The sequence below is a fragment of the Ziziphus jujuba genome, chromosome 8, assembly GCF_031755915.1.
Source record: "Ziziphus jujuba cultivar Dongzao chromosome 8, ASM3175591v1".
NCBI classification, from domain to species: Eukaryota; Viridiplantae; Streptophyta; class Magnoliopsida; order Rosales; family Rhamnaceae; genus Ziziphus; species Ziziphus jujuba.
In genome coordinates this window covers 11,979,092-11,992,219 of record NC_083386.1, presented here as the reverse complement: position 1 = coordinate 11,992,219, position 13,128 = coordinate 11,979,092, and the positions used below count along the sequence as shown (strand labels likewise).

Here is a 13,128-nt window from a genome sequence, read left to right as displayed (position 1 = left end):
CTTGCCCCCAAAACAATATTTAATGGGTTGAAATTTAATTAACTGAAAATGAGTTCCTAAAGTTCTCCTTGCAGATTAAGAAAGAGACCGTGAACTCCACGTAATAAAACCGTCCAATTTTCGTGTTATTAACGTGGAAGCCATGGGGGTGTTTCCCCATAACTTTCATATCTTTGCATAGTCATGGTTTGGGTCGGCCCGAACACGTAAACTGCAAGGAATTTAATGATATATATAAAAGAAACCAGTAGCAAATTAGAGTAAGACTCCTTTTCCCCTTTTTTTTTTTTTAAAAAAAAGATTTTTGTTGTGGAAATGTTTACTGCTTTTTCTTTTTCTGCATATTTTAAGCCAAATATTAACTATTTTTAATGATGTGAAATGCTTTGTGATATTGAAATGTCGGTAGCCAAATAGACATGGGTGTTGGACACGTAGGGCTCACACGCTGATATAAAAACGGTGGAAATTTCAACAAACTATAGCTTGTAATTTACGCATCAAGGATTTGATATTTGCATGCAAGTGATTGCACGTACCAAAGAGACAGGAAATAGGGAAGAAATTATGTGGAAATTGATTTCTAAAGCTGTCGTAATTCTTGCCTAACCAGCAAAACTTTAAAAAACAATAATAAAATATATAAACAAATAACGTCAAATAAAAGCCTTCATATAATATGTAACAATCCATCTTTTTCATCACACACACACACACACATATATATATATATAGTTTTTTTTTTCTCTCTCTGAAAATCATATATCTTACAAAAATTTGTTGAGAACAATTAAATTTATTATCTCGAAATTAGTTTGATTTTATTATTATTATTATTTTTTGGGATTTCACAATGCTGCTAACTGTGAAACAAAACGGCGCATGGAGAAGCCCAATAAGACCCACCAAAAAGAGAGCGTTGACCATATGGACAACCTAAAGTCATGTGGGATAAGGCCCAAGTCCACCAGTTTAATCACTTTAGAAGAAGAGAACAAGAATCAGCAGCCTAAGGAGACGCTCGGTCATATTTTTGAGACTATAAGTGTAGACGTATGCATATGATAGGCATATTAGTCTAACATTTTGGTTTTCAGAGGCATGTTATCCTCTACCCGTTGAACTTTTCTTATTCATATAATGATAAAAAAAAATAAAAAATAAAAAATAAAAACTTTTTTTTATTCGTATAAAAAAAATAACAATCAAGTAATAGGCACTTGCAATTTCACCCCCCAAAAAAAAAAAAAGTGGCAGTTGGGAGAACACATTTAAACATCTTAATATGCTTATAATTGTACGAATAATTATGTAAAGTGCATATATACTTTATAATGTCAAAATGCCTTGATGTAATCAGGATTATATATATATATATATATATATATATATATATATATATATATATATATATATATATATATATTTATATATACACACATAAATCGAAGCTTACAATTATTATCTTTTTTATATTCACAAAAAAAAAAAAAACAAAAAAAAACCTTTCCTTTTTATATAGTCTTTGAATTTTTTATTTTATCAAACAATATTAGATAGTGTCAAATGTTTTATTTTATTTATTTATTTATGTTTTTATGTATTGAAAGTATGGAGATCATTACCAAAAAGGACCCAAAAAAAAAAAAAAAAAACTAGGGAGAATGAAATCTGGACGATTGCATGACTATAATCATTTTTTTTTGTTGTATTTTTTAATATAGTAAACTTGTTTTAGTTGAAGTCTCAACATAAAAAAATAAAAAAAAAGGCACCTTTTTTCCATTGAAGTGATATTACCATGATACGTAATATAATAAAACAACAAGTAAGAACACAAAAAATTATAATAAAATTGATATGGAAGTTTAATGTCTTAAGAATATATAATTCATTTTTAACAATAAGAAAATAAGAAATTATAAGAACATTATGTGGTAGATCTAGAACGGGCTGTCCAGCCAAAGAAATAATAAATGTGGTAAAGAAATCCTAGCAGCCTTGGTCCTCATTGTCTGCCAATAGCAGTTTCATTTTTCATTTTTTTTGGGTCATTTGCAATGCAGTTTAGTTCTTTTTTAATATATTGAAGTTGTGACCATTTAAATTCATAATTATTGTTATAAAAAAAAAAAACAAAGAAGAAGAAAAAACTGGATTGTCCCTGAAAGGCTGCCAGTTTCTTTTTTCCCCAACCTAAAAAATAGAGAAAAATATATAGTTTCCTTTAAATAAATAAATACGGTGTGTGTGTGTGTGTGTGTGTGTGTGTGTGTGTGTGTGTGTGTGTGTATGTATATTATCATAACTAGTAGTTGGTTGGCAGAAAGCCATTAGAAATCCACTGGCATTGGTGCTACGACTAGCTGTTAAGAGTGGGCGATCTAGACCGACTTAACCTTCGATTTTTGATTTATGGTTACTCCAATTCAGTTTCAACAATTTTAATACAAACCAAACCAGATTAAATGGAATATATTTATACATAACTTTTAGTATTTTTATTATAATTAATTATATTTTTAATATATTTTTATGCTTTAAATGATTTGATTTAAGATATTAATAATAGTAAATTTAAATTAATAAAATTAATATTTTTTAAAAAAATATTAATAATATTAACAAAATAATATAATATAATATTAGATCAAAATCCAAACGGATCAAATCACATTAATGGCTGATTTAGTTTGGTTTCTTCAGTGGTTCACTTTGGTTTAATTTGTAAAAAAATTACAACAAGCCAATCGAATTTAACCATGTCCATCCTATTAAAAGCTTCGTTTAAAAAAGAGGTGGTTTATTTCAAAAGACAAATTTGGACCGAATTAGTTTGGGCCACCCAAATAACATTGAAGTAGTTGGGTGGATCCAGTTTGAGTGACGTAGGCAGTCACAAAGTGGAATCACCAAGGAGCAAATATCAGGTCTTAACCCTGTCCAGATTTTGCTCTGGTCCAATTCCACATCTATTATAACAGAAACGGAAGAAAGAAAACTCAATTGTCTATATTTAAAAAATAAAGGTCTTTGCCTTTCTTACAAGAAAATAAGCTGTTTATATCAGTTTGTGATAAAACCACTTCACCACGTAGGGTGTAACCCAAAAAGCCAATCAGCAAAGAAACAATAAAAAATAGCCACATAAGCAGAAAATAAAACAAAAGAACTTAAAACTCATCGTTTTGACACAGCAAAGAGTTGGTCAACTATTTGCTTAAGCTGTTTTTGTTGCACCGGCATCATTGAGCCATGTGGTCTTGGTTACCAAACATGGCGCCTTGATATATATATATATACATATACATATTTTTTGATAAAAGCATGGTGCCTTGATATGGGCTAGTTAAACATAAGAATATCACATTGGAAGAATAATAATTTCATGTTTTGGTAGACTGGACTCTGTAGAGATTATTTTGTAGTTAATCATACATTGATATTTAGTAGTTAATAATCATGTATATGTGAGTGCATATTGACCTTTTTGATAAAGATATCTACTTAAAAAAAAGAAAAAAAGAAGAAGAAGAAGAAGATAAAGATGCAAACTTTTTTAATTGAGGCATTAACGTTTGAAAAACAAACAAAAATAAATAAACCCATCTTATCACTTACTACACTTTTATATAAAATTAAAATATAAATATAATAAATAAATAAATTATTTCTCGCAGGTAGTCTTTTTTTTTTTTTTTTTAATCTCCGAATCTAAGTGAAAATCAAATTAATCATTAAAAAGGTTATGTACATGTGGGCTCCCACCTATTGAAGGCCAAATGTCCAACTATAGATTTTATGAAAATTAAGAAAGCATTAGGAAGAAGATAGAAACCTTTTTATATATATTTTCTTTTTCAGTCTTTGCCTTGTGGAAATGGGAAATGGGAAATGTTTATATTTATATACTATATATATATATATATATTTTTTTTTTTTTTCGTTCTTCTCATTTTGAAAATAAAAATAAAAATTTAACTTTGTATTATATTTGGTTGGATCCCAAATCTTAATTAAATGTCATGAAAGGTTGGAAGACTGAAGGCTGAAGCGTGCGGTGTGTGTGGGTGTCTAATACATAGGGCTTACACGCTTTGACGTTTATATGTTGGAAACTTTAACATGCTATATAGCGTACAATATATCATGTTATATCATACTTCATATATATATATATATATATATATATGTATTATGCTATATAGTATTGAAATTCAGCAGCGATAGCGTGGATGTCTAATGCATCGGGCCTACAAGTTTTGACGTTTATATGTTGGAAACTTCAACAAATATGTACCTTATTTTATAAGCAATCATAGTTGACAACACATTAATTAAAATATTGCATGGTTTATACAGTATTTGCATGTAAAATGTATACAAAATATTGGTACAAAAGAAAGGAAAAAGGGAAGAAATTATTGGGAAAGTGATTCAATTATGATCTATAAAACTATATATCCCAATGAAATAAATAAATGACAAAATAAACAAAAATAAAAATAAAAATTTATCATCTCCTTATGGTAATCCTAAAAATCTCATAATTAGTTCAATGAGGAGCCGAACAATCTCATTAAGAATCATAATCCACATATAACTAAAAAGAAACCCACTAACCTATTGAAATTTTAACAAATCTGTTGACCGTTTAAATTAAGGTTCTACCATTAATTAAATGTATTGAAAGTACGTTTATTAATAATTTTTGTACATTTATTAATAATTTTTATGTGTCCATCACCCAATCATTAATAATAAATAATCAAAAAATAATGAAGAGTGTAAATACAAATGATTTTGTTTTTGGACATTTTATTATTGTTATTGTTATTATTAGAGGTAAATTTGTTTTTCGACAACTTATTTATTTATTATTGTTATATTAGAATATAAATATAAATTAGGGAACGGTATATGAGAAAACTAATTAAATTGTTATTTAAAGAAATTATGATTTTTTTTAATTTTTATTTTTATCATTACTTTGATCAATTAGGAAAGAAGAATTTCATTACCAGATTTTATATTCAATGTCTGAAAATTATCATCTCCGATCATTGTCATCTTAAATGTTCAAAAGGAACAAAAAACTATGATCACAGTATTGAAATTTCTCCATTAACTTATATTATATTAAACCATCATACAAAATAACCTATTAAACAAATTATTAAAACTTACAACTATTTTTACATTAGAAGTACACACAACACAGCTATATATATATTGACTTTATACAATATGGAACAGATACATCATATTTATGTACATGTACGTCTTTGTCTTTACAAAGAAGAACAACTTATCAATATTTTACATTACATGTAATAAACACAAGCAAATGCCTTATATCCTTTTCATAGCAAACAAACAAAAACAAGAAGAACAAAAGCAAAAATATATTTTGTCCTCGTCTTGCACTCAAACTCATGCACTAGTCGAAGAAACCAAAGCTTCAACAATAATGGCAATCCCGCCAGTTGGATCACCAAAAATGGCGGAAATAATAAGCTTGAGAACCATTTTTGCTATCCTCCAAAACTTTTTAGCTTTACTCCCAAGCCGATCTCCTCTCTGTGCTACCTCATTGGATGGACTAGCAATTTGCAACAACGCCAAGTTGCTTGTTTGAGCACTAATATTGTCATTGTCTCCATTAAAATATCCATTTCTCCAATTTTCCAGAACTAAGTCCTTCACACAAGCAACGTGGTAACAATATTCTCCACAAGAGGAAACGTAGGACCAACCCTTAATCCCTCTTGAAATTTCCTTGCTATTACATTTAAGGCATTTCGAAGGAACCTTATCAGAAAGACGTAACTCAAAACCATCACCAATGATTATACGTTGAAGTTTAAGACAACATGGATGTAGGTCATGAGCATTGTCATGTGTGCATTGGTACACAAAACCCATCACATCTTTCCCACATGCATCACAGTATCTACCTCCATATGTTTCCTCACAAAATCTGAGCTCACATCTTTTTAACAATGGGTGGTAGGACGATTTGGAAGCCAGTGCACATTCCTCATGGAGGTGGAAGTTGCAGTCTTCGCACTTGAAACATGGACCAAACCCTAGCTCTTTGCATCCGTCACATTTGTAAGGTACATCGGAAGATTTTAGCATCAGAATGTGATCAGGGTGGTTAGGATGCTCAAACTCAGTTATTTTCATACTTGCTGATAACAGGGCTGCAACATACATGTGTTAAAGAGCTTTAATTACTTCACACATGGTATAAAATCAGAGTAGTTAGTAGCATTGGTAAACAATTTGGTGCTTATAGCATAATTGATATACATGTATATACTTTTAATTTTCTCCTATTTGGTATTTTTGAACGAAATTTGTTTAGGATTCATTTTAATATTGCTGATTAGATAATGAGAAGAACCTTATTACTGATAATAGGATGAATCTTGGACAAAATCTATCTAAGATTTCTGTGAAAAAAATAAAAATAATTATATTATATATATATATATATATATTTTGGAGAAGCTAGCATCACCTTTGGCATAGATATAGGATTTTTGGAAAATATATTGAGATGCAAGTTTGAATGTATCAAAAATGAAAGAGAAATTAAATGATAATGAGAAAGAGAGATGGGAAGAACAAAATATTTTTTTATTTAATGTAAAACTAACCCTAACTATCTTAGTTTTGTCAACAAGAAAAAATAGCTGTCACTATCATTTTCATAATACAAAAACCTTGAAACAATTTCTATCTTGATTAGTATCTGAGAATATTCTTTTAGTTTCAAAATATGACTATATTAATGCAATTCTCAAAAAAAATATTTGGAATCTTATTGATGATCAAAAAGTGAAAGCAAAAAAGAAAAAATATATAGGGAAGAAACATTACATCATTTTCAACAACTTAATAAATCATGTACGTTGAATAGAAAACTAAATATCAGTGATATATTAAGGAACCTTGATAATAATAGTTTATTTATAGTAGGTAATGGCTATGAATAAAAATAATAGAAAATAGGATTGACATGCAAGAGTTTGAGTGCACCCAAATTAAAGGTTCAGATAAAAAACAAAGTCATAATAGAGAGAGATGAGGAAACCAAATCTTTTCATTTAATTTTAAACTAATCCTAAACTTAGCTTAGGCAGCAAGGAATCACTTCCAACATCAAAACCTCTTAGCTTAGTCAGCAAGCAATTACTTCCAACATCAAAACCTCTGATTTCTTTCTATCTTGATTTGTCGCTGAAAATATTCCTCTAATTAAGTCTCAAAATATGATTATATATATATATATATATATATATAAATATATTAATGCAATTCCCAACAAAATAAAATAAAGTTTTGAACATATAGGAAGAAACGTCATATTATCTTCAAGAAATGAAATTATATATATACCATGAACAATAATACAAAAATTTTTCTTAATTAATTTAATAATTTATTTGCTAAAGGAAATAAACATGCAAACAAGCTGTACGTTTTACAAAAACAAAAACACAACAAAACAAAAAAACGAATAAAGTACTGATTGAGTATACATAAGTGTATATATATATATATATATATATAGGAATGTTACCTCGGTTTGGTAAGGGTTGCGGCGACTGAATAAATGTCCGAAGAAGAAGAGACACAGAGTAAAAAGAATCTGGAACAGAAAAGAACTAAAAAAAAATTTGGTGTAAAGCACTTGTATTTTTTTGCATATTTATAAACAAAAACGAAGTTCGTTATGGGACGTTTAGTCCTTTTCTTGGTCATTTCCTTTTTCTTTTTTTCTTTTTTTTATTTTTTAATCATAAAGAAACTTCATGGAAACACCCTAAAATATTAAGATTAATTAGGATGTATATTGCGTAACTCAAATCTCTAGCTATCACAATTTTTTTTTTTTTTTTTTTTTTGGTCGGTGCCTCCATGGCTCACTGTTTCTAGAACTGCCACGTACTTATAATATCTCTAACACCTCCCAACCAACCTAAATATATGCATGCATATAATACATAGATATATTTATTTATATTACTCTTATGATTAAACTTCGTAGCAATTGGCTTCATTTTCCTTTTCTCGTTTATTTGTTTAGCTGTCATGGTTATACACAAAATACCTAACCAAGTTTACTTTTATATATTAAAAAATACCGAAACCTGATTATGATCTAAATTATTAGTGATAAATGCCATTAGCTCCAACATCTATCGTTAATTAGCTTGATCATCCACTTTTAATTATTTTCTAGAAAGTAATAATCATTTGACTTTATCCTAAAATTTTGGGGGAACTATAAAATGGATAGTTGAATTAGCTTTTTTATTTTTCTATATATATATATATATATATTTATTTATTTTTTATTTCTCTTTGAGAAGGCTACGTGGTGGGAATATGATCAGATAATACATATATATATATATATAATTATATCAAACCTTATCAAAACCGACCAAAGGAGACTGCTAAAGCTGTAGCACTTTCCGTGTATTTTGTTGTAAAAAGGACATTAATTCCATCTTCTAAATTTGGCCTTTTTCATTTGTCTTCTAGTTCCCCAGTTTCTACGATTTTAAAGTTTTGAGTTTTATCCAAAAATAATAATAATAAATAAACTATTAAATAGTATTTATTCGTGTTGATGGCAATACCTCATGGTCAGTGGTTCTAGAAAAATATGCATCATGTAGACATGACTAGCAAAAATATTTGAAAACCAAAACAAAAGTATTTTTCTTTCAAATTTTTTTTTAAAAAAATAAATGTTTTGTTTTTTTAAGTACCGTATGAAACCAAATACTCACAAATGAGTTATCAAGTTAAATATAGAAACCAACGTTTTATTAACATTACCATTTTCTTTTTCACATAAATATGTGTTGCGTTTGTTTTTGAAGGATAGTTTAGTGGAAATATAACTATTTTCTTCAACTAATACTAAATTCCAATTCATATACTTTCAAAATTCAAAAAAATAATGTTTCTTTTTAGATATTATTTTTTAGATTTAAAAAAATTCTGATAAAAAATAATGATAGTTCAATATTATTTTAATGACCACCATAAGCAGAATTTTTTATATTTTTAATATGTGAAAATAAAATATTTTTTAGATATATATTTTATTTTCACATTAAAAATATATAAATAAATATTAAATTTATTTTTTAATTAATTTTTTAAATTTGAACATTTTTAAAAAAAAATATTTATAAAAATTAAATTTTAATTTTAATTCAATATTTTTACTAAATATATAAATAGAAATTATATCGATCAAAGTAGGTAATTAATAAAACTGTGTTTCTTAGAAAGGATAAGGGGCAAATTTTCTACTTCTTTCCTCGTTCCTCCTTTCCGTTTGAAGGGTTCTGCTTATGATGGTCATTAAAATAATAGCTACAAATTAAATATCTTCTTTTACTTTTAATCATCATCTTTTAATTTTTTTAAGTCCAAATAAAACGACTTAGAAACTTCTAATTTAAGAAGCAGAATTATTCTTATTATTTTATTGGCACAGTTGACCCGTCGACTTCTTGCACCTCTCTCTCTCTCTCTCTCTCTCTCTCGTAGGTAAAACTATTTGAAAGTGCAAAAATGTTGAAAAGTAATAGCTTTCTATATTATTCCTTGAAAAGTGAAAACATTTGGCTTGTATAATATTTTCTTTTGGACTTTTAAAATTAAATATCTATGCAAAATCGCAAAATGTAATTAATTCCCAAACCCTAACAAATAAGGATTCAGAACTCTGGGCTCGGATCTGTTGAATTTACTTACGGAGAAAGCCTGGAGGCCCAGTTATTATCTCAACGTTTACCGCTGCCATAGGTCCCAAAATCCATTGGGTGGCGGCAGTGGTGGTTGTGTGTTTGGGAATGAATCAGAAATTTGGGGGAGGGAGGAAGCCCACCGGCACTCCTTCACTGGCTTTGTCCTGCGTCGTCGTCGTCGTTTCGCTTCTCACCGGCGCCTCTGTCGTTCACAATATCTACAAGCCTGACCTTGTAAAACCTCTTTTTCTTCTTTTCTTTTGGGTGCTATTATCTGATTATAATTCAATGTCTGTTACCTGTTCGATGAAATGCTTGTGATATGCGATGCCATGCGCTATTTAAGCAATGAGCATCATAACACGCTCTCCGAAAGCAGATTGCTTCTTCTTTTTTTTTTTTTTTTTCCTTGTGTTTTCTGTTCATCCTCCAAGGTGCGAATGATCGTTTTTGATAAAGAAAGTTATAGTCAGCTGAGTATAATGTCGGTAAAATTGCAGTACCTCGATGAGATTACTGCATATTACCTGTTTGATGAAATGCCAATATAAGCCATTTTCTAAGCCAATCCTTGCATTTCTTTTTTTTTTTTCTTTTTCTTTTTCTTTTTTTTTTCAGAGATTGCCACCTGTAGAGGATATTGAAAAGGCCAAGCTGAAACAACCTGAGAGAGAATGAAGATTTGTTCGTAACCTCTTCCATCTTTGCTAAATTTTGATACCGCTTTAATTTAGGTTTTGTATTTTGGCTAATGTGACTTGCAAGTAATTATGTCTGTATTGGATATCTGATGCTTAGGATGTTGGACAAGTGCATTTTTTAGATTAAATTTCCTATGGAATTTTCGTAATATATATATATATATATACACTTTATATGCCAACGGAATTATCATATTAGTTTGTCTAATAAACCCCATCAAAATTCTGGTTAAAATGACATTTTTCCTTTCTTAATTTTGATTTATTACATATGACTTGTCCTATATTGATATTTAAACATATTACATAAAGGAATATGACAGATTACTAGTAAGTGTGTAAGTGTAAACAGTGGTCGGAATTGGTGTGATAGAATGATATTGTTGACAGGAAAATTAAAGGTTCGAAAATATACACAAATATTTATCGTAATAGGGAGAAAATTTTGATGTTGAAAAAGACATGAAAGAAAAATGAAAATTGATAGGAAAATTAAGAAAAATTTTAATCAAATTTTAGGATGCCCTTCCTTCTGATTTCTTGCCTTAAACGATCGATCAAGGGGCTTACCTTTCTCAAAGCAAAGGGCTTAAACAATTTGCTTCATCAATTTGCCCCTTCACCAAGAAGAAATTCTTATTGCCTCTTTTTTTATAGAATCAAGTATAAAGAAAGCTGTTTATACTTTCTATAATACTATATAGAATCAAGTATCTATCCTTTTAGTTCTAAAAAGTTGAAAAAAGTTAGGTGTATAACACATTTTCTTTCTTTAAGGATAAAAATTATAGTAAGCATAATTTTTATTTAAATTTTTTTTTATTAACTAAATGCATGTATTGACCAATTATAATTGTAAATTTGTAATGAAATATTATATTAAAAGTGGCAATCCAATAAAAGTCCATTTGGTATAGCTGATGAAAGTAGAGTTTTAGTCTGTAAAGTTTTGTATAATAGTCTTTTTAAAAAAAAAAATTTATTAAAAAACTAATAAATGTTTGGTTGTAAATAGGGGTGGGCAAAATCCAATCCAATCCGTTCAACCCGTCCAATCCAATCCATTTTTAACGGTTTGGATTGGATTTTTACATCAATTGGATTGGATTTGGTTCAAAATATTATAAATTATATGGATTGGATTGGTTATGGATTGAAAATATAAATCCAATCCAATCCAATCCAATCCAAATAATATATTATATAACTAAACAATTATATATTTTTTATTTTTTTTCATTTTTATATATTAATTTTAGTATTTTTTTTCATTTTTATATATTAATTTTTTTTTATTTTTTTTCCATTTTTATATATTGATTTTTAATATATATCTATATATATATATATATATATATTTTTTTTCTTTTACATCCCCATATCACAAATCTAAAATCAAATTGTAAGTTGTAACCTTAAACTAAACATTTACCTTTATTGCCGCCCACCACCAATCCATCACCATCACCATAATATATATATATATTTTTTACATTCCCATCATATATATATATATATATATATTTACATATATTGTATCCAATTGTTATATATGTTTAAATATAATTTATTGCTAATTTTATTGTTTTGATCTTCGTAGAGTTTACAGAATCAACTAAAGTTGCTAATTTTAATGTCAACGTTGATTGACTTATGATTTACCAAAGTATGAAGGTTAAAAAAAAAAAAAAGGAAATATGCATTGATTCTTGAGTGAATGAATTTTGACGAATGTATTATTTTACATTATTTGTTCTAACAATTTTAATTTAATTTTATAGGAATGAGATGATGACATTAATGTTTGCTATTTAATAAGTGCATGATGTGTATCATTTGCTATATTTTCTTTTTTATTTTCCATTGTAGACTATGTTATATTATTCTAATTGTATTTTATGTTTGGATAATTATAAATTATTATTTATATTTTATATTTGAAATTTTTTTTATTTGTATTATATATTTATAAATTAGTAAGTTTCAAACCGATCAACCAATCCAAACCAAACCGATTATAAATGGTTTGGTTTGGATTTAATACTTTAATGATTTGGTTTGGATTGTAAATTAGAAAAACCGATATGTATGGATTGGGTTGTATTTCGGTCCAAAACCGAACCAACCCAATCCATGCCCACCCCTAGTTGTAAATAAAAAAGATACAGTAAATGCTCGGTAAGTTGTATTATATACTTGCTAAATTTCAATATAAAGTAAAAAAAAAAAAAAAGCTTTTTATAGAAAAATTTAAATTTTAAACTTCTTTAAAATAGTTTTTAAAAAATTTATTTTTTGACCAATAAGTATTTATTGATTTTTATCAAACATATTTATTTTTTAATAAAAAAAATTTTGGCCTTCAAATAGAGTTTTTAAACAAAAAAAAAAAAAAAAACTGTCAAATAGAGCTTAAGTATCGTATGAATCAAATTATAGATAAATATTGAATTAAATAAAATACTTTAATTGAAGATAAGTGAAAGATGAAAATAAAAATGAATTAGTGGAGAAAATTATTAAAAAAACTGGAAAAGGAAATTCAAAATATGCCCTTGGAAATGAGAGAGATTGGGGGACAACTACTCAATTAAGCGTAAAATTGTAAGCATATAAAAACATTAAAAAAAAAAGTTAAAAAGGCC

The 13,128-nt window shown here is 27.6% G+C and overlaps 1 protein-coding gene and 1 long non-coding RNA gene across 2 annotated transcripts; one reads left to right on the top strand and one right to left on the bottom strand.

The window, feature by feature from the left end:
• Positions 1-5,207: 5,207 nt before the first annotated feature.
• LOC107413479 (protein VACUOLELESS GAMETOPHYTES) lies at positions 5,208-7,718 on the bottom strand. The gene is made up of 2 exons (XM_016021434.4): positions 7,592-7,718; positions 5,208-6,206 (listed from the first exon to the last, which is right to left on the bottom strand). Exon 2 carries the CDS (start codon positions 6,187-6,189, stop codon positions 5,434-5,436), a length of 756 nt encoding a protein of 251 aa, XP_015876920.4. The 5' UTR covers positions 6,190-6,206; positions 7,592-7,718; the 3' UTR covers positions 5,208-5,433.
• Positions 7,719-9,329: 1,611 nt separating this feature from the next.
• On the top strand, positions 9,330-10,623 carry LOC107413477 (uncharacterized). The gene is made up of 2 exons (XR_001581065.4): positions 9,330-10,016; positions 10,401-10,623. It is a non-coding gene; the product is annotated as an uncharacterized LOC107413477 (long non-coding RNA).
• The last annotated feature ends 2,505 nt before the right edge of the window (positions 10,624-13,128 follow it).

Excerpts from the sequence above, each read along its gene's own strand:
- LOC107413479 (XM_016021434.4), bottom strand. The coding sequence starts at position 6,189 with ATGAAAATAACTGAGTTTGAGCATCCTAACCACCCTGATCACATTCTG.